Consider the following 27,467-nt stretch of genomic DNA (forward strand, 5'->3'; position numbering starts at 1 on the left):
GATGAACACAAACCCAGAAATTTCCAAGAACCCTAGAATTTCATTTCGTCAATTCGACTTCTACACAATAAATCATGATACAAGGCCATAGGGGAAATGATATATGTCAAAAACCGAACCTTCGATGCCAATTTCGTGGCCGGAAACGGCCGGAATCGCCGGAAATCGATGAAAGTTCCGATCGGCTACAGTAATCTTCGCAGCTCAATTCCGAGCTCCACCGGTCGAGCCACCGCAAAACACCACCCCAGGCGTGACAAGGGAGAGAAGGCGAGCCTGCCGGTGCCCGGATTCCGTCGTGGGTCGGCCGGAGGAGGAAGAAATCGAAGGAGGAAGAATTCGGACCGAAGAGGAGAAAGGGTCGGGGGAAGGAGAAGAGAGAGTTACCGAGTTGGGGTGGATTTCCGAAAATGGAAATCTACCAACAGTAATTTTCCATATATATATTAATTACCATGAACAGTAACTTCAATCTTTCGCTTATAACTTTTGCATACGAGCTCCGATTTTTACGTACCACATATGCACGCGCTCGGTTTAACGTCCCCTACAACTTTCATGAAGAACATTTCCTCAAATTTTGGCCCGATCAAAAAGTCAACTTTTAGGGCCACTAAAAGTACTTAAACGACAGTAAAAGTGAAAATAACGGTCGTTTACCGTCGACCTAACTTGTAAATTGGTAATTTAAGATACGGGACGTTACATTCTCCCCTCCTTATAAAAATTTCGCCCTCGAAATTTCATGCCGGTTAGAACATAAACGGCACACCATTTAATTCAAAAATATCACAATCTCGAAACTTATCACTCTTCCCTTAAATTAAACTTTCCTTTTCGTAACCTCAAATCGGCAATCAACAAAAAACTCTGATGATCTCCACTAGCCCTACATAGGATATTTCCACCCAACTGTATGACAAAACCTCACAACTACATCATTACAGATACAACATTGTTGAAAGTTCCCAACTCTGTATATACCAGATTCTTTAATGGACTACAAGGTTTCCAACACTAGTTAATACTCCAAATCTGGTTCAAGAATTAATCAACTAGAAAAGAATTTCAATACTTGAAATGAACAATTCGTAAACTGAAACCTTGTCCGTCACAATAATTCAATCGATTCCATAGTAACCCCGCTGAACTTAACCATCCCACAAGAAAAGTTTACCTCCATTCGTGATTGAAAAACCTTATGTTCAAAGAAACCCGTAAATGATTCGAATATGTGAGCAGGAACACATGGTAGAATTTCGAGAATAAAGACTTATGGTTAAACCGAGGTCGGTGACTGGAATGAATCATACTTTGAGTACCACATAATGGAAAATTGACTAGCGTGTCAAGGGGAACGAGATATTGATGCAACAACTTATAACACATGCAAGAACAACTTCTTTCATAATCCCCAAAACTTATCGCAGGAAGGCCCCATCCGATGCTGCCGGAATCTCAAAACTTGTCGACTCTCCTTTGGTTAAGTTTTCTTTTACCACCTCAGATCAACTACTTTAACAGCCAATAGACTCTCCGACAACCCAACAACACAAATAAAAATAAAACATGCTCATAACCCCGAATTAACAACACCCAAGTCGAAGCACATGCCTTGCCTAATAATGTAGCAACATAATCTCACAAGTACCTGAATTTCGGCGTCAAGAAATTCGTGTCCGCTAATAGCCCAAATGACGCAAGGTATCGGCATCACAAACCATTCGGTTGGAACAGTAGCATTCACAGAATTCTCATATAACTCGTACGGGGAAGATCTAACCCGTTCACTAACAACGTCGTGAAAATACATTGACCCACATTTAATACGTTCTCAATTCGTATAGGGGTTTGTGGGAAAGTCCAACCGCTAATAAAACACCATAAGATATTCGCAGATTCCCCACAAGTCTAAAACTACCAATTTCCTTAACCACCACAGGACCACACTTTCATTTTGTCCGTTTGTGCCTAGATTTCTGGTCAAATGTCGTTTACGGAAATATCCCACAATTGTCAAAAGTAACGTAGGATAACTTCGATTAAACCGATAAGTTCCTATTCAAATAGTTTCTTTGGCTGCCACAAGGCGTTACTCTTTGAGTACCACACACCCATTCCTGTTTAAATTTCCGTACAAGACTACCACAAAGTAGTCAATTCTTTCTCCCTTGCATGGCTCAAAGTCGATATTCCCAAGCGTCATTGTCTTCACTGACTGAGGATGAAGTAGCTAGAGATCCACTTTCTAAACAATACTTATTCAATAAAACTTTAGCTTCAGCGACATTCTGAATGACCATACTAAATATCTCAAGCCTCAATCTCATAAGAAGCAACAAGATCGAAAATTTTCCTTATAGATTACTCCTTTTTCAAATTAAATGTAGACAGCAGCTTATCAAATACAATCAATTGTTATGCAGCTACTGCGGACCTATAATTTCTCAAACTGCCAATTTTTCAAATCCACGAGATCGGAAAGGATAAAACCTTATGGAACATAAACGAACCACTTTTCCCCCTTTTTGTACAAAATTTTTATATTCCACTACATTCGAATAGAAAGCTAGAGGTCTGCAAATTCACCTTTCTAAATTCTCGATTAAGGGTCACCACAGGACAGAAATGTTAATCAAGGTAAGAATCACAATTCAACAGACTTACCTATTTCCACCTATACTAACACCAGTGTAGTAAGAACTCATTCAATTTTTCCCCAAATCAAAACATTTAATACAAGTACCCAACACAATCAACAAACAGTTTTTTTTTTTTTTTTTTTTTCCAAAACAACAAGCCATCATTCACCCGGTCTTTCTCGAACAAGTTGCTGGAAAGAAACGAAGGACGCTCGTCCAACCTTGTATCAATTAAGACAACACCCGAATCTAAAAGTGATCTTACAGTATGACGATCCAATTCCTCAAATTAATCGTCCAATATGCTGAATTATTTCATTAGAAAGGCAAACCTCAATATGCTTCATCCAATATAATTAAATATACTGGTCAATTCTTTAACTTCAAATATTTCCGACTTCAAAGATTTCCGGAACCAACTAGAAAACTCATTTCCATAAAAGTTACTCCACTAACAATGTTTCTAAAGTCACTACCAAACTGTCGATCAAAAGTTCCACCAAAACCTATCACAATTAATCACCAAGACTTCACTAATCAAAACTCGAATCACATTCCGTATCATAAAGTAATCCCACTCAAAATACTACAAATATCTGGCGATATCACCTAAGAAAAATTCTCTGATATTACATTCCACCATCTCAATAAACATATAATTAAAAGGACACCTGTTGGCACGATATTACATACTAAAGGTTGATTCTAATTCTACTAGTTAGAAATATGGACCGAAGTCATAACTTTAATCATTTCCTCAATTCTTCAAACTTCCACCACATTTTAGCTTCAAAAACCCGCTCTTTATCCGTTTTCCCATACATTTGACCAATTATAAATCAAAATATCTAGAATTCACATTCTTCTAATCCAAACAAAGCTATCAATTGTTTCAGTCAGGTCAACAACCCAAAATGACTCGTTCCACTTATAATCTCCTATCTACTGTTATCACCTCCACTCCTTATTTACCATCCTCAGTGACCACAGTCACTAGAAAACATGGCATCCAGCTATACAACTCAGAATATTTATTCAATTTTCCTCCGCTGTCTACCAAAAGGTAATACGTTCACAATTCCCACATAAATTGTCCAATTGAAGAAATTCCAGTCCAGATTTACCTACAATCGGTTTCTTGCACTAAGATTCTCAAGGGACCTCCCATCAACTTCCCATAGTATTTTATAAACTGCTCTACAATCAATCACCTCACAACACACGTTTGCTTAAACTTGGTTCCAAACAGAACCACCATAATTACCAATTCTATTTCCACCAACAATCATGATTTTGAATCAATTACAGTCTCTAAAGATAGGTCAAACCGTAGTTGCTCATTTCCAGAAATGAAACACACCATCAAACTCCGGTCTTGTACCCTAAACCATGTTCCAATAATCCGTTGACATCGAGGAAAAGCTACTCGCAACATTTCCTCGAATCACATTTCATAGCACAACACAACCAGGTAGAGTGCTCTTACCCTACCACAACCGGACAAGTATAAGAAATGAAGACAATCCGATACACAGTGAAGTTCCTATGAGGTCGGCGTACACGAGGCATAGTACTTGAAGGAAATACCCACTAGACATGTACCTTACACACTTGATGAATACCACAGCACCGAAGAGTACACGATGGGGAACCGCTGCAGTCGGGCCATCACTCGGGAGGTACTGGGCAACACCTAGCATATAAGGTAACAGAATAGAAACGAGTCTACAGAATCTGACAACCTAATGCTCTGATACCAACTGACAGGACCCACCCCGGATTTCACCCTGAAATCCGAAGTGGCCCTGCGGGGCCCACCTTAGAAGAAATTCTACCAAAAATTTGGCAGAACTTCCCCTAAAATGGGCTACCCAAAACCTGTAGAAAGCATTTACACTTCTAAATCAAATCATCCTTATACTTCTGGAGCCACCCTGCTCCCCAACTCAACATCAATCTCCAATTCACAAAACACAAACCTCAACTTGAAAAACATAAATCCCATAGGTAATCAGAGCAATTCTAATAGAAAGGTAAATAAGGACAACCTAACTCAAAGGCAATCGCGGAAGCCATGCTGTTGACTATGCCTCAACTCCGTGTACGCCCGACCTCAACCAATTCGCCTGCAAACTGGGCATTTGAAACCGAAGGGCCCAGGGGAAAGTATTGAAAACACGTTAGTGTGAGTGGACAAAAATAAGCAATTTTAAACAAAAGAGATTTTATACTTCCCCACATTTAATTATTAAAAAAAATCTCCCGATGCATGCACTGATTTAGGAAACGAAACAAAAGGAGTTCTGCTCAAGAAAACCGACTAGCCCCGCTAGTCCCAAACAACTGAAAGGAAGGATGGAAACTCCGATACTCAACAGAATAAGACCAGCCCTGCTGGTTAAACGGAAATCAGACTAGGCCCCGCTAGTCAAGTAATGATAGGATATGGGGAAGAAATATCACCATACGGGTAATGGAGCCTCCCAGGCTCTACCTATCCTCGACTGCCACTCACACATAGATTGTGCGAGGAGGAGAACTAATAACCTCGACTTCCACTCACACATAGATTGTGTGAGGAGGAGAACATTACCTCGACTGCCACCCACGTGAGGAGGAGAATAAATCACCTCTACTGCCACTCACCAACACAAAGTAAGTGAGGAGGAGAATAAGCTACCTCAACTGCCACTCACCAACACAAAGTCGGTGAGGAGGAGACCTAATCACATGACCCGCGTATGGTGAGGAGAAACCATCGAAAACCAGTAAATCCGTAAATCCATAAGGCTTCTCCAAAATCTCTCAAGATAAAATCCATGTATTCAACGACGTGACCCCGCACGCCAAGATAGTCTCGAAATCATAAACAAATGGGCGAGAATTAATAAATCATTATAATTTATTTAGGAAATCCCATTTCCGATAATATTCCAGAAAAATCTCGAAATCATCATTAAGGCATTCCCAACGCCAAAACCGAAAGTCGATAAATATATAAGAAAATCCAACTCTATCGAAACTCATCTCGAGAATCTTCCAGGAACTTAAATCGGCAATTAGAAATATACTTAATTCCGGAAAATTACCTCGGAAATAAGCAATTTGTCAAATAATATTATAAATCATAATCAACCTTTGAAACTCGTTGTCGAGAGCGAATCCACGAGATAAACCGAGATTGAATTTCCGAAAATCAAATCATTTGCTCAATAAGTAATATGATTAAAACTAGAGCATTATTTAAGAAAATAAATGCATGCATCAATATTTAAAAATAAAAGTCCACTCACAGTATACGGCTAGCGTGGTATCCAAGCGTAAGGATCCTCGTCGAGCCATGAGTCAGTATCTCGTCCTGTACACAATTGTATTCCGTAAACAACAATTCGATAAAACAATACGATTCTATATTGAATCCCGAAAACCCCACGTAAACTAGCAACTCCAACTCCTTTCGACTTCAAGCCAAACTTCACCATTTATATCAATCCGTCGATTAAGGTATTCCATGACGGAATAAGGGAAATCCGAAGGCCGGATTCCCACAAATCAACAACCGAAACTCCACACTTTCAAAATTCACAAACAATTCCAAACTCCTCCAAAAATTACCAAACTTCATAAACAAGCTCTACTCAAATTATAGGATTTAATGGGCTAAAAATTGAAATTAAAAAGCTGCCCTACGCGCCTCCAGACGCGACCTACAGTGGCGGCGCGTGGGGCCCACGCGCCGGCGGCCACCACCTCCAATGGCCACCAAATTTTGGCAGTAGCTGCAAAACAACAAACCCAACCTCTTTCTCAACTACAACACATCCAAATAACAAGTAAAAACAGCCGAAATCATTTGATGAACACAAACCCAGAAATTTCCAAGAACCCTAGAATTTCATTTCGTCAATTCGACTTCTACACAATAAATCATGATACAAGGCCATAGGGGAAATGATATATGTCAAAAACCGAACCTTCGATGCCAATTTCGTGGCCGGAAACGGCCGGAATCGCCGGAAATCGATGAAAGTTCCGATCGGCTACAGTAATCTTCGCAGCTCAATTCCGAGCTCCACCGGTCGAGCCACCGCAAAACACCACCCCAGGCGTGACAAGGGAGAGAAGGCGAGCCTGCCGGTGCCCGGATTCCGTCGTGGGTCGGCCGGAGGAGGAAGAAATCGAAGGAGGAAGAATTCGGACCGAAGAGGAGAAAGGGTCGGGGGAAGGAGAAGAGAGAGTTACCGAGTTGGGGTGGATTTCCGAAAATGGAAATCTACCAACAGTAATTTTCCATATATATATTAATTACCATGAACAGTAACTTCAATCTTTCGCTTATAACTTTTGCATACGAGCTCCGATTTTTACGTACCACATATGCACGCGCTCGGTTTAACGTCCCCTACAACTTTCATGAAGAACATTTCCTCAAATTTTGGCCCGATCAAAAAGTCAACTTTTAGGGCCACTAAAAGTACTTAAACGACAGTAAAAGTGAAAATAACGGTCGTTTACCGTCGACCTAACTTGTAAATTGGTAATTTAAGATACGGGACGTTACAAGAAAATACTTTAAATCACCAAGATCCTTAATGCGAAAGCGGCTGTTGAGAAAGTTCTTTAAAGCAGAAATGGTGATGGGATCATTACCAGTGATTAATATGTCATCAACATATATCAATAAAGCAGTGAATGACTTCCCCTGTTTACGAGTAAATAATGAGTAATCTGCCTTAGATTGAATATACCCAGCTGATCGAATAGCATCAGAGAATTTTGCAAACCATTGTCGAGAAGCTTGTTTTAAACCATATAGAGATTTGTTAAGGCGACAAACTAAGTTCTCCCCCTGTCGCCGAAGACCAGGAGGAGGAGACATGAAAACTTCCTCATCAAGATCACCATGTAAAAAGGCATTATTGACATCCAACTGATGAATGGACCAATTTTGAGCAGCAGCCAAAGATAACAAGCATCGAACAGAAATAATCTTCGCAGTAGGAGAGAAAGTTTCATGATAATCGATACCTTCCAATTGAGTGAAGCCCTTGGCAACCAAACGGGCTTTGTACCGTTCAATAGAACCATCTGATCGATGCTTGATTTTATATACCCACCGACAACCGACAGGTGTCTTTCCAGCTGGTAACGGGGTGAGAGTCCAGGTGTTATTGGCCTCTAATGCGTGCAATTCAGAACGCATAGCTTCTTGCCATTCCGGATGAGGAGCAGCGTCAGCATAAGTGCGGGGCTCAGTAGCCTGGCTTAGCTGAGCAATAAAAGACTGATGTGCAGGAGTATAGCGGTGATATGAAATGTAGGAGCACAAAGGATAGCGCGTACCTTGGATTTTAACAGAACCTGGAGACGAAGATGACGAGTTTGGGAAGGTTGTGACCTGTGAACATATGTAATCCCGGAGTCGAACTGAAGGCATGGTTGGCCGGGCAGAGCGACGGAGAGGCTGGGGTTCTGGGTTGGGTGGCTGTGGTTCCGGGATGAGAGGCTGCGGGTCGGGGACAAGGGGCTCGGGAATGGGGTGATGCGACGCAGCGATTGGTGGGGATGTTGCTGGAAGGGTAGAGGCTGCCGGAGTTGTAGCAGCTGAGTCTGAATGGGATGCTGCTGCGTCAAGAAGTGGTGCAGCGCCGGAGGGAAGCGGCCCGTCTGAAGGTTGACCGGCTGATCGCATCGGTGGCGCAGATGGGGACGGAGAGAGCGCCGGAATTACTGCGAGTGGAGTTGCAGCGGCGTCGAGAACGAGGCGAGAACCAGGCAGAGGAGGCGAACCAGGTTGGCTGGGTGCGGGACTGGATGGCGGTGGGAGGGAGGGCAGATCACTGGAACAATTCATTGGTTGTGTTTCTGAGGCAGGAGAAGGACGATGTGTGGGATTGTCAGTTGGGCCAGTTATTTGGGCCAAAGGACGCGGATGAGAGTGAGCTGTATTGGGCTCTAGAGCAGCAGAATTATATGGAAAACAAGATTCATGAAAAACAACATCACGACTAGTAAAAATTTTGTGACTAGAAAGATCGTAGAGCTTATAAGCCTTCTGACCGACGGGATAATCGATGAAGATGGACTTGATTGCTCGAGGAGCAAACTTATGTGTGACATTGACATTGGTAGCATAAGCTAGACAACCAAAAACACGAAGGTGATGAAAGGAAGGAGGTTTGGAATAAAGGCGCTCGAACGGTGTTTTAAAAGAGAGAAGTGGAGTGGGTAAACGATTAATAACATGAACAGCAGTGAGTACACATTCTCCCCAAAATTTTGGAGGAAGATTAGCCTGAAATTTAAAAGCACGTGCAACCTGGAGGATATGGCGATGCTTGCGTTCCACTACCCCATTTTGTTGGGGTGTATAAACACAAGAATGCTGGAAAAGGACTCCATTATTTTGGAAAAATTTTTGAAGAGAAAGGAACTCAGCCCCATTATCACTGCGAAAACTTTTTATCTGAGATGAGAATTGAGTAGATGCAAAAGCAAAAAATTGTTTTACTAAAGATTGAGTTTCATGTTTATGTTGCATTAAAAAAACCCAAGTAAAACGAGAATAATCATCCACAATAGTAAGAAAATAATGGGCACCAGAAAGAGAAGAATGTTTATAAGGACCCCAAATATCACAATGAATAAGATCAAAAGGTTTAACAGATGAGATAGAACTAGTACCAAAAGAGAGACGACTTTGCTTTGCTAATGGACAAACATCGCAAGCATGATTTGAATGAAGAGGAATATTTAAGAAATGTTTAGCAATATAATCTAGAGGAGGAAACGAAACATGGCCCAAACGACAATGCCAAAGGTTGGTAGAGGACATGGTGAGGTGACAGGCAGGTTGAATGGGTGATGAATGATGTGGTTTGGACGTGGTTTTCTCCGTCGCTAATGCCACCAAATAGTAGAGACCGTCACGTTGCTTACCCAAACCAATCGTCCTCTTCGAAACCAGATCCTGCAAAATACACCAATATGGGAAAAAAGTCACAGAACAATTCAAGCCCCTTGTCAGACGACTGACTGATAACAGATCAACTTTGAATGTAGGCACACACAATACATCACGCAGGTAATACACAGAATTCAGAGACAATGATCCTTTTGCAAAAATATTAGCCTTATCTCCGCTAGGTAATAACACAGGTGGCAATGAACAATTTTTACTCTTATGCAAAAATAATTTAGGAGATGAAGAGATGTGATCCGTCGCCCCGCTGTCAATGATCCAACTGCGGGAAGCGATCTTAGATAAACCTGAAGAATAGGACTGATTGGGCTTATTGCTCATAATAGCCATGGCAGCTGAATGTGATTGAGGACTAGAAGAATCATCAGATCCTTTGTGATTCAAAATAGCCAAAACTTGCTGAAGTTGTTGCTCGGAGAGAGGACTGCAACCGGAGGAACAATCTTGCCGATTAGATTGATTTGGTCTATTATGGTGATTGAAAACTATCACCAAGGCCGGATGATCAAAATGATCAATGAAAAATGATTTGAAATTTTGATTTCCCATGGAGACGAGATCAAGGATTGTTGTACGAGATATAGAGTACAACAGAATGAGAAGAAAAATTTGTTGCACTAGAGACAAGGTGCAGCGGCTATAGAGTCAGGATTCTAGTCCTGCTCTGATACCATGAAAAAGAAATATTGGTTGAAGAGATAATTTCATTGATAGATACCGAGAACGTTTTATACAAGAGAGGTCTAAAGATACTAGAGTCCTACTACAACAATCTAGGAATTAATAAGGTAAGTAATCTACATAATCTCCTGAAGTAATAATATGTAATCCTAATTCAATTACAATTATGATACACAATATTTTCTACAATCCATACACTGGAGGAAAAATAGAGGTTGGTTGTCTCAAGGAGGGCTCTTATAATCTAATGTTCTATATTGATGCCTTGGACGCGTATTCTCACTGTTATGCAGCAGATTTTGAGGAAGTTCCATTTTTATTTGTGTCGGGGAAGAATACTCTCACCGCAAAGGACATTAAAAAGACTTGGCCTACGCTAAAAATTAAGGCTGCACATAGCTGTTACAAAGTATTTTGCGTTCCATCACATTTTGTTTGTAACCAAGTATGACACAGCCAGAGCGGAGAAAGCTTTTTTAAGTGGAGATGAGCTAGATCTTGAGAAAGTTAATTCGCCTGAGGAGTTTCTTTCAGCCCTCCATGAGGTGATGATATGCAGTATACAATGTCGTCTAAGCAAAAAGTCAAAGAGCACAATCGATTTGATATGTCGGATGAAGTAGATAGAAAAGAGAATGTTCTGGTATGTGCTTAAGCAGTGATACTTTCATAGAATTTAGACTCATGTTGTATTTTAGACAAAATGCAGTGACTTTTAGCTCTGGATAATATAAAGAAATATAGTTTCTCTCAGTGAAACTTAGGTGTGATGTCATGTTTGATTACTATTTCAGTTCTAAACTTCTAATAAAGTCTGAATATTTGAGTAAAAAAAAAAATATCCGCCAACAGTCTTGGATCGAGCAGTCAGTCTTTTAAGTTATTCAGATGGTCATGTGCCTTCAACTACAAAAACACCAATATGAATGCAACAGCCCATAGTGGTTAGAAGAAGCTCGATTATCATGCAATTTCAATTGCGAAATAGGCATATAATAGTTTGGGAAATTATAATTTTAGAAAAAGAACGATCTTACATATTGACACATTGTGCCCAACGGTGGCGGAAGCCCAATATCAATGCGGAACATGGTGCTTAACCAAATAACGGAGGCTAACCGCAAGGACGTATGTAAAAACTATAAACGCAAAGTCCTTCAATTACATGCTATTCAATTCACAAGACAAGCCTAGTGGAAACTAACAACATCGTGTCAAATTTTGAGAACCTAAATTTTTGACCAGACATCATATTAGTAGTATTAATTTGTGCAACACTTTCACAGACACTGATATAATCCAAGCTAATGTCAAAATCTTGGTTCTCACAATATAGCGCTCTCATGCCAATAAGCAAACTCATAATTACCCTTTGGTAATCATGTGACACTAATATCTTTCATAATGCGTTCACATCATATGTCATAACTTGGTTACCAAACTTATCAACCATTAATTTAACCCAGTTGCAGTTGTTCTTCCATTCTATTAGAGTTTATATGATATTTGATTGAGGTGAGGAAGAAGAATACCTCATCTCTTCATACATAAAACGTAGTTTTTTTAAAAAAAACGTGTAGTTGGACTGTTTATCCAAAAACAACGAAGCAACTTAACTAAAAGGCTCAATAACCTGATTTGTTGTAACCCTTGCAGTACAGATTAAATGTTGTGCCTAATGGTCGTTGCGGAAGCCACATTAATGTGAGAAACATGGTACTCATCCGGAGATTTGAGACTCAACGACGGTTATGGGATGAAAAGAATGAGCTACATTTATCAGTTTTTGTTTATTTTTATGAAAAATGGGTTTGACGGCTAAAACACTACATGTGGGCGAGCATTCCCTCGAAAATGAGTTTAAACACTAACCACATTTCTTCTAGTTTTATAAAATGTTTTTATTTTTTTTAAGAGGATTGATATATATATATATATATATATATATATATCTGGTTGTAATTGAGACCCTCTTTTTTACAAACCGAATATTATAAAACAAGCTAAACTTTGTTTTCACATGATTGTAATTGGGAAAGTGTTTGCATGCTATGAGAAATCAGTTTTTGCTCGTTAAATTCACAAAATATGTTAATCTCACTATTTAGTTTTGGTCAAAATATGTTAACCACTTGAATTATACCAGCACCACCACCACATACTAACAACCATATTAATTTTTTATAGTTTTCACAATTTATTGTTGCTCGTGCAATGAGATACATTTAAAAATATCATTTCTAAGTTATACCGTAGTACCGTACTACTGACAAGCATATTTGAGCATGAGTTTCTTACCTCTAAATTGTTCTTTCTGATATGTTTTTGCTCTTTCTTTTTAACTTTGTTTATATATGGTCATCTTATGATCCAGCTCTTGTAGTAGACAAATTACTGAAGGAAAACTATATGATACATTCATGTTTCAGTAATTTTAAAGTAAACCAACTCAGTATTATAATAAACCAGCTTTGCAAAGGATAGCTCAATATCCGATGTTGAGCTAGTCTACCAATGAATGAAGTTAGCCTACAAGACTACAACTATATCTAATTTGTCTACTTGATCTATCGAGACATCAATATACCGTATACAACCCTATGAACAACATGGTTTAGCTAATAGCTAGGTTTCCATATTTCATGCTCCGCCACGAACCCCAATGTCATAGTCTAGTTATTTGGGTTATTTACCCATATTTGTGACTGTTTACCTGTCATTGAGACTGAACAAAAAAAAAAAAAAAGCGTAACTGATGATATAAATATTTAAGTTGATTTTTGTCCTGAAAATTTTGATGATAGAGATATTTTTGGCTAAACCCAAAACCCTACTTGTGCCCCATTTCATTATCTCGTCATTTCAACTAAGCATGCAGCAGGTGGTTCCAGAGCTCAGTCTCCTCCACACTCCGCCTCTCCGCCACCGTGACTCCGCCGCTCCATCTCTCTGCTGACACCACCCATCATTCCTAACCGCCTCAATCTCCTCCATTAACTCGTTGGAAATGGTACTCAAATTTTCTCGCTGATTTTTTCGGCGATTAAGGGAAAACGAAGATGGAGAAGACACAGAAGAAAACTCGATTACAGCTCGAAGCCCTCGAAAGCTTCTATGCAGGTACTCCTCCTAATCTCTCTCTCTCTCTCTGTTCGCGCGCTTTATTTTGATGAAGGTTTATCTGTAAATATTGCTCTGTTGCTTAATTGGGTTCAGAATTGCGTTACCAAGTTTACCCTGTAATTAATATCAGCAACTGCTTTGGTTTTAGGAAGCAATCATAGAACCCACATGGGTTAATCATAGAAGCAATCATAGTACTGTTAGTTTTGGGAACCCAAGAGAATCAAGCATAATACTGGGTGTTTTTTTTTTTTTTTTTTTTTCATTGAACCCACTTAGGTTAATAGCATACTGTTAGTCTTAAACACTAGAATGAAGCATAATATTGGGTGATTTTTTTTTTTTAATGCACAGAGGAAAAGTATCCTTCTCGAACTGCTATGGAATGCCATGCTACAGTTTTCGGATTGACTTACAAGCAGGTTCGGGGTTGGTTTGTTGAGAGGAGGAGGAGGGAGAAGAGGAAACGTACCGCTAGTGAAGTGTTGAGTGGACGAAATGGGTTGGGGGATGCTGCTACAAGTGTGTCGAGTCAGAAAACAAAAGCTGCTTCGGCTTTGAAGTGCAAGAAGAAAAAGATGAAAGCGAGTATTCAGAGATTGCAGAATCCGGACTACCTTCTTAAGAAAGTGTTCCGCAAGGACGGCCCTCCCCTCGGTGTGGAATTTGACTCTCTTCCTTCTCGAGCACTTTGGAAGTCTACAGGTACAAATATGAGAAACTCTCAGGTGTAGTAGAAATAATAGACCTTGTTTGAAAAGTAAACTATGCATGAGTAGCAGCATTTTCATTTGGATGTTTTGGATCGGTGATGATAACATTCTCTTTTATGTGAGTTGTAGATAACATTTTCAGTTGTCTTGTTTTGCTTAGCATGGTTCAACCTTATATCTAATTAATTGTAGCTTTCCTCTCACTGTACTTCATATTCGAATAAGGTTTAACTCATTTTTTTTTCCTCTATTTAGATTCCCAAAGTGATCCTCCCACGTGCAAAGAGAACCAAATAGCACCTAAAAGGGGCACGGTAATTGATGAAAATTTAAATTCTATCATCTTTCTTGATGTTCTGTTTTATACCTTAAGACTCTTTACCCAGCCTGACGTATATTCCTACCTTTTAACTTTTATTAGGTTACAAAGTGTGCTGTAACTAGTCATGAGGAGTTTAATAGCAGTGCTCCAAGGAAAAGACATGGTGCTGGAAAAGACTTGATGACTGTGAGAAAACAAGGTGCTGGGAAAGACTTAATGACAGTGAAAAGGCATAGTGGTGGTAAAGACTTGATGAAAATGAAAAAACATGGTTGTGGGAAAGATTTGATGACAATGAAAAAACCTGGTGGTGGTAAAGGTTTGATGACAGTCTGGCGCGCAACCAATCCTGATGCTGATGCTAGAGACTTTCTTATTGACATGGGTTTAGCTAATGGTGAAGTCACTCGTGTATCACAGAAACCACAAACTCGGAGCAGAAGATTACAACAACAAAAATCTGTTCCTGTAAGTATCATCTTAAGATCAATCTTACTGCTTGCCTCTGGAAGGTTCTCTGACTCTATGTTGCCTATTTAGAAACAGGGAAGGTTACAAAGTAAGTTACAAGAAAAGAGGAAGCGTTTTGTTAAAAGAAGAGAGGTAATTGAAAGCTTGCTCTTGTAAACTGTGGTGTAAGTTAGCTGCTGTAGCAACACTCATTTCCTTTTGTATGCCAGGTGGAATCTAACAAAGATTCAAACCAGAAGCTGCCTAGCAAAGAAAAATGTGAACTTGCTTTGGAAGGAACAGGTTCTGAAGAACACTTGGATAAAATTGCAATGCTTATGGATGATGAAGAGCTGGAGCTTAGAGAATTACAAGCAAGACCAATTTCACTGGGGTGCTTGAATCATTTAACTCCTAGTGGAGATCATGGTTGTTCACTATGCAAAGGTTAGTTTGAAGAGAGAAGTCAACAAACTTTCCACTTTATAATTGGAATGCTCTATCACATTTTTGTGAGTGGATATGTAAATATATGATCACGGTATTTCACGCTCTTGATCAGGAAGTTTTGTCATTTCAGATTCACTGGTTAAGTTCCCTCCTAGTTCAGTCAAGATGAAGCAACCATTTCATATGCAACCTTGGGATTCTTCACCAGAGATTGTCAAGAAATTGTTTAAGGTGCGTATATTGTGTACTGCTTGTGACCCAATTTTGCTTAGTCCTATAGGATCATGTGAAAGATGTTATACATTCCATCTTATTGGTGACTTCTAGTATCTTGCTTATGATTGTGACCCTATTCTAGATCCCTGCTGCTGTTTTTTGTTGGGTTTATTAAAGGATGTGTATTGAATTTGGATTAAAGCATTTTGTTAGATTATCATACTAATATATATTCTGGCGTGTGGGCAGGTTTTTCATTTCCTTTATACATATGCTGTTGTGGTAGATCTATCCTCCTTCACTCTGGATGAGTTTGCTCAAGCATTTCATGATAAGGTTATACCTGACATCTGATCTAGCATTAGATTTATTGGGTCTTGCTGCTCAACTTTTTTGTTTTGTGCATGTCTTTTAGGATTCCTTGTTACTTGGAAAAATTCATGTGGCTCTTCTGAAGCTTCTTTTATCCCACGTTCAAGCGGAGCTTTCCTCTGGATCTATGCCTCACTTGAGCAAATCTTGCAATTTTCTTGCATTTATCCACTGGGTGAGTTAGAAACAAGAAAGAAGATATAACTAGTGGTGCAGATCGCAAACATTTATAATTCATTTGATTTTGTGAGAATTTTCTATGCTCATATTGACAATTGGAACTGGTTAGATGTCTTTGTGGATTTATCATCGTAGTTGTTAGATAATTTGGCGGGGCCAGAGGAGTTATTAGATGATAATGGTTTACTTGTAACTTTTCCATTAGATGATAATGGTTTACTTCTGAACAAAATCATAAACTGATTTTGAGTTGTCCATCCATGTGAAGTTTTGGAATATCATTTGATCTTTGTGGTATTTCATCATATTTACATCTGTACGAGAAAGTTGGTTAAACATTTTTGGTCTTTGTGGAACTCGATCTTTTAAATCTTTTGGCCATCTCTTAAATTGATCGTTCTTTCTTTCATTATGAGTCTGACTATTGAATGGAAGTACTCAACAATTATAATTACAATCTTTCTTGATGATTTGGCAGGTTGAAAATCAAAAATCGACTCTGGAATTCTGGGAGAGATCTCTGAACCCCTTAACATGGACAGAAATACTGCGTCAAGTACTGGTTGCAGCTGGTTTTGGTTCAAAGCAGGGTGCAATCCGGCGGGAAGCCCTTAGCAAGGTCTTCTAAACTATTTAAATGCTATATTTGCATTTGATTTAGCTAGCTGCATTGTTGGAGTCTTTATATTATTACTACTTATTTCTTTTTTAATTATTTATTTATTTTATTATTGTTTTCTTTTTTGCAAAGAAGCAACCTTTTGTTGAAAACACGAAACAAGAAACAAAAATCCTATGTCAACACATCAGCATGTTTTTTCGCTAGTAATTAGATACCCTATATTATATGTTCCTTACTGTTGTGTATTCAAAACATTGGTGACAAACCCAAACAATCCCTTCTTTTCGCTAGTCATTTTACAATAAAATGAGAACTTAAGATCTATCATGACCCCAAACCCAATAATCCCTTCTTACCTTACCAGAGCTGTAGTTAGATAGCAATGACCATACTCAAGGACCAACCAGAACTCAACGTTTACATATAAGAGGTAAAACTTAGGTGATAAAGCAAATAGTTTCTTTCGTTTTTTTTTTCTGTCGTCCTTAAGATCATAAGTCAATAAGTTCAGTATACTTTTTTGGTCTTTGCATGCTTATGGCATTATCTGATTTAATGACCAGAAAAGTGCGGGAGGGTTTCTTTTCTTTGATTTAGTGATTTTATTTTCCACTCTTATTAAGCTTTATTTGGATTTCAATACGTAATCTTCTGTCCTTGTATATAGGAAATGAGCCTTATGGTGAAGTATGGTTTGCATTCTGGTACTTTGAAGGCTGAATTATTTAAAGTTCTGCTAGTGCAAGGAATTAATGGTTTGAAAGTTTCCGACTTGGCGAAGTCATTGCAGGTAAGCTTCTTGAACATGTTATCATCATCTCTCCTTTAATTAAGCTGTTACCACAGAAGCAACTGTATGCTTGAATTTCTCATGGACTTTGTTTTTGCTTGAAGATTGCTGAATTGAACGTTTCCAGCAGAATAGATGATCTGGAGTCTTTAATTAGTTCAACTCTTTCAAGTGATATTACATTGTTTGAAAAGATTTCATCATCCACATACCGTGTACGTCTTAATTCTTCTGAAGACGAAGTTGAGGAACTCCAATCAGATAGTGAAGACTCTGGTGCAGTTGATGATGACCTCAGTGACAGTGGTATATGTAGCAGTGATGATGATTCTGGGTGCAATTCAGGAAATTCCAATATCAGAAGATTGACTCATATCAACCGTCATAGAAGTAAAAATAACATGATGAAAGTACACACTGAGATTGATGAGAGCCATCCAGGAGAAGTATGGTTGTTAGGATTGATGGAAGGTGAATATTCAGATTTAAGCATTGAAGAAAAGTTGAACGCGATAGTGGCTCTAGTTGATCTTCTTCATGCAGGATCTACCATGAGAATGGAGGTAATGTCAAGAATCTTGGCATGGACTTTGAGTTATCTTTATTTGTATTTCTTTTCCCTTGCAATGACGTTTCCATATAAATTAAATTTATGCTGATGTTTGCATACTAAATTGGAGTTATTATGAGAGTAAAGAGTTATTAAATTTACAATGAGTTCTAGGAAGCCACAATGAGTATGGTGGTTTACTGCATCAGTATTGATTTGGGTCAATCTTTTCTTCAAATTAATTTCCCTTACAGGCTGAAAATTCAGGTCTTTACAGGTTAATGAGTGCCGACTTCTTTGACTTATCAATGAAAAATAACTGCTAGCTTTTTGTTATCTTTATTAATGTCATGCATCATGTATTTAGCCTATCAATGTGCTGCAATTTTGACTATAGTTTTCAACACCATTCAGTAATGCTGTGTATTTAAGTACAGTATTAAGCAGATTACACTTATGTGAATTAATTAAATATATAAATCAATTAATTAATTATATTGATTTATATATTCTTTTGAGTGTTCTAAGCTTTGTATGATTATTTCTTTCTAGGATCCTGCAAATAGTATTGCTGAATGCATTCCTAACAGCCTCCATTCTGGTTCTGGAGCGAAAATTAAGAGGTTATCAGCTAAACCACATAGTGTGCCCAGGTCGTCATGGGTCCATGCTGGAAATATGGATAGTGTAAACGAAGACCATACCCGTTCAAAGTTCCACCCTATAGATTGTTCGGCATCAATCTCAAAATTCTATGAAGAGAGATACTCCACAAAAGGAAAAGATTGCGGGTCCGACTTACACCCAATGCAATCTGTGTTCTTGGGGTCAGATCGTAGGTACAGTAGATACTGGCTTTTCTTGGGCCCTTGCAATGCATATGACCCGGGCCATAGAAGGGTTTATTTTGAATCTTCAGAAGATGGTCACTGGGAGGTTATTGATACCGAAGAGGTATTCTTCATAGCTTTTGTTATATGCTTCAACATGATTTTTTGTGTTGCCCGACCTTTTGTAAGTTCTAATGTTTTCTTGCACTTTTTTCAATGGACTGCAGGCTTTATGTGCCTTGTTGTCAGTTTTGGATGATAGGGGTAAACGAGAGGCTCTTCTTATTGAATCTTTGGAGAAACGGCTAACATTTCTGTGCCAAGCAATGTCAAATAGAATGGCAAGTAGTGATGGAAGTGAGCATTTGACGCAATCCGATCGCTCTGAGCTGGATAATGCAAGAGAAGACACTTATTCACCAGTATCCGATGTGGATAACAATTCTTCTGAGACTATAAATGATTCTGTACCTTTAAATGGAACTGTAGTTCCTGAAGTTCGAAAGAAAGGAGAAGAACTGAAACAGAAGTGGAAACGAATCCAAGCATTTGATTCGTGGTTATGGAATTCGTTTTACCTAGACCTAAATTCCGTTAAACATGGTAAACGGTCATATTTCGATACACTTACTAGATGTGAAAGTTGTCATGATTTGTATTGGAGAGATGAGAAGCACTGCAGGATTTGCCATACAACATTTGAGCTTCATTTTGATCTGGAAGAAATGTTTGCTATCCATGTAGCCACATGTAGGGAGAAAGAAACAAGTACTACATTTCCTGAGCATAAGGTTCTCTCTTCACAAATCCAATCTCTAAAAGCTGCGATCCATGCAATTGAGGTAACATGTCATTTAGAGTTTAGCTTTGCATTTGCTGATATGTTTTTATTAGGTTGAGAGGTTTCAAGTTATATATTGGACTAGAGGAGAAATAGGGCTTCATATAAAGGTGATTTAGGAAATATAGATTACTGATGGCATGAGTTTTTAGATTTTTACTGAATTTCATGTGCAAACAAATCCATTTATTTTCCCACTAAACTGCAGTATAATTTAGATGAAGGGCTGGAGGGGAGGGAAAACTAGGCCAAAATATGTATTTGATCTGTGTTACTGAGACATGACTGGTTAGTGATATTAAAGTGTATACCACTTGAAATAGAGCAGAATCTGAAGTGGTGTTCCTTCTTCCCCTGGTTAGCTTGGGTCTCTGGTGGCTAATTAACCGTATGGGTGGATGTTTGAGCAAATGTCATTGGTTGATATTTAAAACAGATTACATTTATCAAGAGACATTTCTATTTACCCAAAACCTTGTAAGTTACATTGTGTTCACCTCCACTTCTCTCTGTGTGCAGTCGGTTATGCCTGAAGATGCCTTGTTGGGTGCTTGGAAAAAATTTGCTCATAAGCTATGGGTGAAACGCCTTAGACGAACTTCATGTTTGTCTGAGCTTTTGCAGGTTCCTTATCTTCTCGTTGCACATCATATTTTTATGTTCATGTTTAAGTCTTGAACCAGTAGTTTCTTTTTGTTTAACTTTGCAGGTTCTTACTGATTTTGTTGGAGCCATCAATGAGGACTGGCTGTATAAATGCAAAATTGTGCAAGGTTCTTGCAAGCTTGGTGACGATATCATAGCTTCTTTTGCATCTATGCCTCATACAACATCTGCAGTTGCACTCTGGTTGGTGAAATTGGATGACTTGATTGCTCCTCACATCAAAAGAGCCTGTTCTGAGAGAAGGCAGGAGACCAGTATTAGAGGTAATGGTTTGGAATATAAAACCTCCTTGGGCATAATTGATATCATTCTTAATATTGTCATTTATGCTTTTCACCCTTGTTGGTTGGAATATAATTCATGCTATTGACAAGTTTATTATATTTTAATATTCTCCATCTTAATACTTCAGGTAAGCATCCAACTCAATAGCCCCACCTTTCTCAGGAGATATGCGAATTTAAATGCGCATTTTTTTGTGATGGATTGACCATTTATACGTCCAGTATTCTCACCCTAGTACGACTGCGGCCAGATCAGTGAATTTTTTGCAGGCTTTGAAATGGCGGTAGTTTGTTCGAAGCTTAGTTTCCTTCTCTCTTTAGTGTGTTCCTTACAAGGCGATTGAGAATTAGATTTAGAGCCTTGAGGAAAGTTAGACACTTAGTACATATAAGTGTTATATCAGTGAAGCTCCGCAGAGCAATGACAAACCTTTTATCCTTTATTCTCTTGTAAAGAACAACAGTCTCTTACTGTTTCCGGAAATGGAGGATGCAGATTTTGTCAATGCATTGTTTGTTCTAGTTTTGAGAAAAGAGGGACAAGATATCACCAAATGTACATTGTTGTAAAGAAAAACAAAATATTGTTTTGTTCCTGTATGAAGTTTAGTAAAGTTGATAGTCATCTTCGCTGTAGTATCTATTATAGAGTAGACCAATGGTTATTGTAGTTGAACAGTAACCTCAAGACTTGTCTGCTAACATTGAGAGGTGAGAAATTTGGAGGAAGGCTTTAGCTTCATGGTGTAATTTGTAGCAAATCAAAACTAGCTAGGTCCATATTTTGTAGGAATGAATTAGTGCAGTTGTACTGGAAGGCATTTATCCTTATTAATTTCATTTTTTCCATAATAAAGTTTGAAAATGAAGTTTGGTTACCCAAATTGGCAAGAGTTCAAAATGTTGCTCGACTTGCTTCCGTGTATGTTTATTCAGGAATTGTAGAGTACTTTGCTCAAATAGATGAGCATTACTTTCTAATTTCCGTGTCAAGTACTTTTTGTAACATTACTATCTTGCCTAGTTAACTCGATTAGCTTGTGAGATTGTTGAGCAATCACACTAGCCGTGGAAGGGCTCTCCTCCAGAACGACATCATATCCGTCTTTGAAGTTATCCATTCCTTGAGCAAGCAGCTGCCAGAAAAGCGCACCTGTGCATGCTCTGTTACTGCTTGCGCTGCGGTAGACGACGTCGTATAGTTTTTCGAAGTAGGCGTTCCTCTTTTCTATGGTGTACCCTGGTAGTTTGTAAGATTTGCCAAACTCCCCCATAATTAGTGGTTTTCTTACCACTGAGTTACAGTCTTCAATGTGTACTCCGACCCATTTGTCCACAAAATCAGCTTGTGCCTCTTCACTTGCCCCTCGTAACCTGAGAGGATATTAATGACCTTAATATGGCGTTATGCATGTGTAATATTCTCTTGTCAGATATTTGTCATGTTTATCTTAGATAAGGAGAGATAACGTACCATTGCTCAGCGTATATATGAATCGAGGCAAAGTCAATCTCGGGAATCAAGTTGTTGGCTATGAAATCAGACCCATATTCTAGGTTACTAGGATTGAACTGCTTCTTTTCCGGGGTTGTTCCACCATAGAATCCTTCAAGCCCTATCTCCAGTAAATGGTTACTATCAATGGACTTGACGTGAGCAGCCATTTCTTTCACCCATTGCTGTAAGAAATGATGATGAATGTTCAAACCATCACATCAAACCACCTTAATTTCCCATTAATATTACTAAAAAAAAAAACAATTAAAATGAGATAGAGACCTGGAGAAGGGTTCCAGAGGGATCAAGTTGACAACGAGGCTCGTTCATTAATTCCCAAGCAAAAATGGTTGAATCGTCCCTGTAAGCCACCCCAGTAATGGAGTTGATTCTCGTGAGAACAGTCTGTAAAATTCAAAAAGAAAAAAGATATATATAGAGTAAGAAATCAAGGGTTGGATTTAATTCATTGCAACTGGTAAAGTTAAATATTCAAACCCTATATATATATATATATATATATATATATATATATATATATATATATATATATATATATATATAGACACACACCGTACCTTACCTTAACGTGATCTTTATAGTAGCCTTTGACAACAGTGTTGTTATAGAAGTCGTCTTCGTTGTTTATGGCTTGGCCACGTTCCTTTGCCCACTGCACATATTGCTTTTTTCCCCCATAATCGTCGAAGTTGTTCACCAAGCTCAGTATCACATGCACACCATAATTTCTAGCTTCTGAGATCACAAAGTCTAATCCCTATACAGGATCAAACAGTCATATTATTGGTTGAAACTGATCATCCAACAACATAACATGTTCGACTAATTAGTTGGAGAAAACAAATTTCTCAGCAAGGCAACGTGCGTACCTTGAACATGTCTTCGTTATAGGAACCAGGAGAGGACTGAAGGGGTCTGTAGCTACCGCCATCGCTGAAAGCCCAAGTTCTGGCAATGTTCATACCATACTTGGAGGCTTGTTTGAATGCAGAAGTGACCTTGGCCCTTGTAGAGGGGTCAGATGCCATGTACATCATCCAATATGCATTGAACCCATTCAAGTAGAATGATCTCCCATTCATAACAAAATGGTTTCCTTTTGTTTGAGCAAAACTACTAGAGGTAGCCTGGGTTTCACCTCTGCAATAATTTCCCCGCTGGATATTGAAGAACACTAAAGAAGATAAAAGAATACAGGTACGTAACAAAGGCATGGTTGGCTGTAATATTTGACTCTATACCCAACAAGTGATTGAGTATAAATACCAATTAAGTAGGTCTGTTGGTTCAGGTAAGGAAGTAAATTTCTTCTCTGAAATTAATGTAATTAATAGAAGAGTTAGAGAACTGGGAAAGCTGAAAATTGCAAGGAAGGTGTAGGTGGGAGGGAAGAGGTGGTGTGAAATGTACCATTTATGTTGGGTGTACCATCAGCCCACTATCTAGGGTTTGCATATATATATATATATATATATATATATATATATATATATATATATATATATATATATATATATATAGGTGTGTAAGTAGGCTATCACCTTTAATAAAGGAAACACATCAGTAACCACCTTATAGCTTACTGCAAAGGAAATGTGAGTGGATTATGTGGTGCTAATGTGTTTAATTAAATTGTTCATTTCATTGTTTTTCTTAAAGGTGAAGTGATGGGTCTATTATGGCAAGTAAGCCCGTAAGGTGTGGCAAGGAATCAGTGGAGAGAGTAAGCAAAGCTCAAAGCTAACTAGTTAATTGGAATTGCATTTTGACTTTAATCGATGGAGCATGGACTTATTATTGAAGGTTCATTGTCCATGTTACTTGGCTAGTGAGGACTCTCCAATTCCCAACACATCAAATATTTTCATTATCATACTAATTAAGCGACTTTAATGTTGTCCCTAATTAATTATAAGATGTGGCTATTTTATACATCAAAACATCTCAAGAGCTATTTAAAAAAAAAAAAAAAAACTTATTCTTACAATGTCATCATGTAAAATCTAGGGAAACTCGTTTTATTTAGCTATCATTCTTACATGAATGTTTCAAATTAGGGCAATGATATAGGGCCTCAATGAGGCCTAAGATTTGTGGCCTCAAATCCTAGGTGTCATGCCATGTAAGCAAATACAAATTTTATTTTCAATTCCACATAATAAATCTTGTCACATCATACTATTGCAACACCAATTCTACCCTTTTATATTTCCTTCTAGATGTTAAGGGATGAATCAATTACATTAATTAATTAAATTAGGTGACAAAAAAAAAAAGATAAGCTATTAATTATGTATTAATTTAAGAGATATGTCTACAAATTCTTTGACAAATATTTTTCTTCATTTAATTAAATTCTTTCCTATAATTTTTCTTTCCAAATAGCATCAATGTAGTCAAGAAATAGGCATTGACTTTTCTTTACAAATATTGATTAATTTCATCCAAAAAAATAGCATTAATAAATGGGGTTTTGTCCATTTACCCCATTTCTAAGGATTTTTTTCCCACTTACCCCATTAAGTTTTTTTAATTCTCTCTTACCCAATACACTCTAAGGGAGTCTTCCCTAATACCCCATTAAGATTTTTTTTTTTGTTTTTAATTTTTTTTTTAATACCATTTTACCCCTCACCTCTTTGTTACTTAGAGAGAGAGATAGAGAAAATGGAAGAGAGAGAAACCATAGGAGACTTCGCCGGAGCCCGTCACCGGTCGCCGGAATCCGGTCACCGATCGCCGGAATCCGGTCACCGGTCGCCAGATTCCGGTCACCTGCTGCCGCCCACCGGAATTTGCTGAAAATCTCACCGGAAAGTTTTTTTGCCCCCAATAGACGTCTATTGCCCCCCAATAGACGTCTATTGCCCCCCAATAGACGTCTATCGGCCCCCAATAGACGACTATCAGCCATGTATTGCCCCCAATAGACGACTATCAGCCATGTATTGCCCCCCAGTAGACGTCTATTGCCCCCCAATAGACGTTTAGATTACCAAAATGGTAATTAATCTTCCTAAAACTACACAAATAAAACTTTGATTAAATAAAAAAAACGAGGAGATTACATCAATTCAAAACGTCTATTGCCCCCCAATAGACGGCAATAAAGGTCTATTGCCCCCCAATAGAGGGGTCTATTCCCCCCCAATTTTACCTTTTTCTTTCCTTCCCAGCTTTCTGCCTAAATTTTACCAAAAAATAATAATAATTTGAGCACCCAGATACTAATAATATGATAAACAAAACCAACAGAATCATTTCAGATCCAGAATAGGACCAGAAATGTGCTTACTTTATTATATCTTTCTTTCTATCTTAAGATTATTCTAGTGTTTGCATTGATCTGCACCTTCTTCCTGCAATAAAATAATGGCTACATGATCAGTGATCGCCTCCCAATTCTTGTCCAAAAGAATACAAAAACTAATCTATTAATTAACGGCTTAACAATTCCAGTTTTAAAACCATAGACATCGAATCCAAGTATAAAACTCTAATAGCATAGAGAAATAGAATGATTTAATACGTTTCTCTATGCATGAAATGGTATTCTTATGACTATAAAACTATTAAAAACAGAGCAGAAATATGAAGGTGATGGAGAGAATCGGGAGAGAAGCGAGAAGGTCAAGCATGGCAGCTGCTGCAACTGATGGACTTTCCGGCCGCCGTGAATCGATTTCTCATCCAAGGACTTGGACGACGTCGTTTTCCGATCGATCACAGTGTCGCGGTCAGAGCCAACCCCTCGGTGCTGCTGCAGCTTTTACTCGTCTTCTTCGATGTAATCTTCATTGTCGTCGTCGTCTTCGGAGAGGACGCGAGACGGCGGCTTGCGGTGGATCTCGATGAGGCGGTTGATGACTTGGTCGACGCTGCGTTTGTGGATGTAGAAGGCGGAGACGGCCATAAGGGAGGCGCCGACTAAGGCGGCCATGGCTAGGTTCAGAGCAGAGGTTGATGAGTGGAAGAAGATGAAGATGACGAGTCCATTTTCGTAGTGGACTCAGCGCAGTGGCTCTGTTAGTGGAGATGGCTATGGGGGAGTGTGAAGAGAAGAGAGTTGTGCATCGTGATTTGTGACTGGAGAGAGAGAATACCATGGCAGTATTGTAGTTTAGTAATTAGGCTGAGGGTATATCTGTCATTTCTCTTTAAATTGTGTTAGTGAGAATAAAAATCATTTGCTGGGGTAAGTGGGATAATTTTCCCTCATTTTGGTGCTTTGGGTCAAGGACCCTTAATAAATTGAATTTGGTATTATGTCTAAATTAAGAGGTAAGAAAAAATTCCAGCCATTAATTATCATCTACAAATCTAAATATAAGGGAAAAAACAAACAAAAAATAATAAACTCAAATATAACGTGTAAACTCTAGCTACATAAAGAGAGAGAAAAATGAACAAAAGAATATATATAATCATATGAATATGTATTTTTCACATTATATTTTCAAAATTTACAGGAGCCCAACAAAGGTTGAATTCATATACATATGTTATGCAAATCTATTGATTGAATTACATGAATTTTTTTTCTATTTTTGATTGAAGAAAAAAAAATTGTTGTTTAAATCTAATCATGAGTGTAATGAAAAGAAAAAATGAAACAAAAAAACCAAAATAATTTTTGTTTAGAAGAAAGCCAAAATAACTTAGATTCATTAGATTTTGGAAGGATAAGATGGTCTTTTTCTCAAGAATTACATGTCATGATTTGATAAATTGGTGATGTGTGTAGGTGATATGGCATGACACCTAAGATTGAGGCCACAAATCTTAAGCCTCATTGAGGCCACAAATCATTTTCCTTCAAATTATTATCCACATCTATGATAATAAAGAAAACGAAGTCATCGGTTATATGTCACAATCATATTTTCTTTTCATTGTTTATTATCTACTATTTCACTCGATATTAGAAATAGATAAGAAAAAGAAGTTGCCGATTATATCCCACAATAACCCACCAAAGTCCAAAATGTATATATTTCTCACCCTAGCTATCATCTTTCCCTAGCCAAACGTCCATACCTAAAGATGGTTTTTCTAGTAGCGTATGGATCGAATACTTCACCAAAACATACATAGTCGTTATATATAAAGGCATTAGCTTGCAGATCGATCATGAAAGAAAGTAAGAAACTTATATACAAATGTACGTGTATTAGTGGCATCCATCATGTAGACACATAGCTAGCTAGCTAGGGTTTGGAGGCTATGGCGCTTTT

At 38.3% G+C, this 27,467-nt stretch overlaps 2 protein-coding genes across 3 annotated transcripts; one reads left to right on the plus strand and one right to left on the minus strand.

Annotated features, from left to right (window-relative positions):
• Positions 1-13,119: 13,119 nt before the first annotated feature.
• On the plus strand, positions 13,120-21,339 carry LOC133725576 (homeobox-DDT domain protein RLT3). 2 transcript variants are annotated; one of them, XM_062152868.1, is made up of 17 exons: positions 13,120-13,425; positions 13,783-14,133; positions 14,397-14,455; positions 14,563-14,931; positions 15,004-15,066; positions 15,144-15,360; positions 15,494-15,594; positions 15,829-15,915; positions 15,995-16,126; positions 16,610-16,750; positions 17,421-17,543; positions 17,648-18,106; positions 18,646-19,047; positions 19,151-19,765; positions 20,284-20,388; positions 20,474-20,693; positions 20,966-21,339. In XM_062152868.1, the coding sequence occupies exons 1-17, from the start codon at positions 13,365-13,367 to the stop codon at positions 20,971-20,973; spliced, it is 3,513 nt and encodes a 1,170-aa protein (XP_062008852.1). In that variant the 5' UTR covers positions 13,120-13,364; the 3' UTR covers positions 20,974-21,339. The 2 variants fall into 2 exon arrangements, with proteins under 2 accessions (XP_062008852.1, XP_062008851.1); XM_062152867.1 differs by having other exon boundaries at positions 13,121-13,425; positions 20,843-21,339.
• Positions 21,340-21,535: 196 nt separating this feature from the next.
• LOC133725577 (mannan endo-1,4-beta-mannosidase 4-like) lies at positions 21,536-23,663 on the minus strand. Its single transcript, XM_062152869.1, has 5 exons — positions 23,103-23,663; positions 22,796-22,990; positions 22,495-22,617; positions 22,189-22,394; positions 21,536-22,088 (listed from the first exon to the last, which is right to left on the minus strand). The coding sequence occupies exons 1-5, from the start codon at positions 23,445-23,447 to the stop codon at positions 21,704-21,706; spliced, it is 1,254 nt and encodes a 417-aa protein (XP_062008853.1). The 5' UTR covers positions 23,448-23,663; the 3' UTR covers positions 21,536-21,703.
• Between the last annotated feature and the right edge of the window lie 3,804 nt (positions 23,664-27,467).

This window comes from Rosa rugosa, chromosome 1 (genome assembly GCF_958449725.1).
Source record: "Rosa rugosa chromosome 1, drRosRugo1.1, whole genome shotgun sequence".
NCBI lineage: Eukaryota > Viridiplantae > Streptophyta > Magnoliopsida > Rosales > Rosaceae > Rosa > Rosa rugosa.

Coding starts and splice junctions, on each gene's coding strand:
- LOC133725576 (XM_062152867.1), top strand. CDS start 13,365: ATGGAGAAGACACAGAAGAAAACTCGATTACAGCTCGAAGCCCTCGAA. Junction 14,932..15,003: donor AACAACAAAAATCTGTTCCT/GTAAGTATCATC, acceptor TTGCCTATTTAG/AAACAGGGAAGGTTACAAAG. Junction 17,544..17,647: donor ACTTGGCGAAGTCATTGCAG/GTAAGCTTCTTG, acceptor TTTTGCTTGAAG/ATTGCTGAATTGAACGTTTC.
- LOC133725577 (XM_062152869.1), bottom strand. CDS start 23,447: ATGCCTTTGTTACGTACCTGTATTCTTTTATCTTCTTTAGTGTTCTTC. Junction 22,395..22,494: donor CCTCTGGAACCCTTCTCCAG/GTCTCTATCTCA, acceptor CATTTCTTACAG/CAATGGGTGAAAGAAATGGC. Junction 22,089..22,188: donor CATATATACGCTGAGCAATG/GTACGTTATCTC, acceptor ATATCCTCTCAG/GTTACGAGGGGCAAGTGAAG.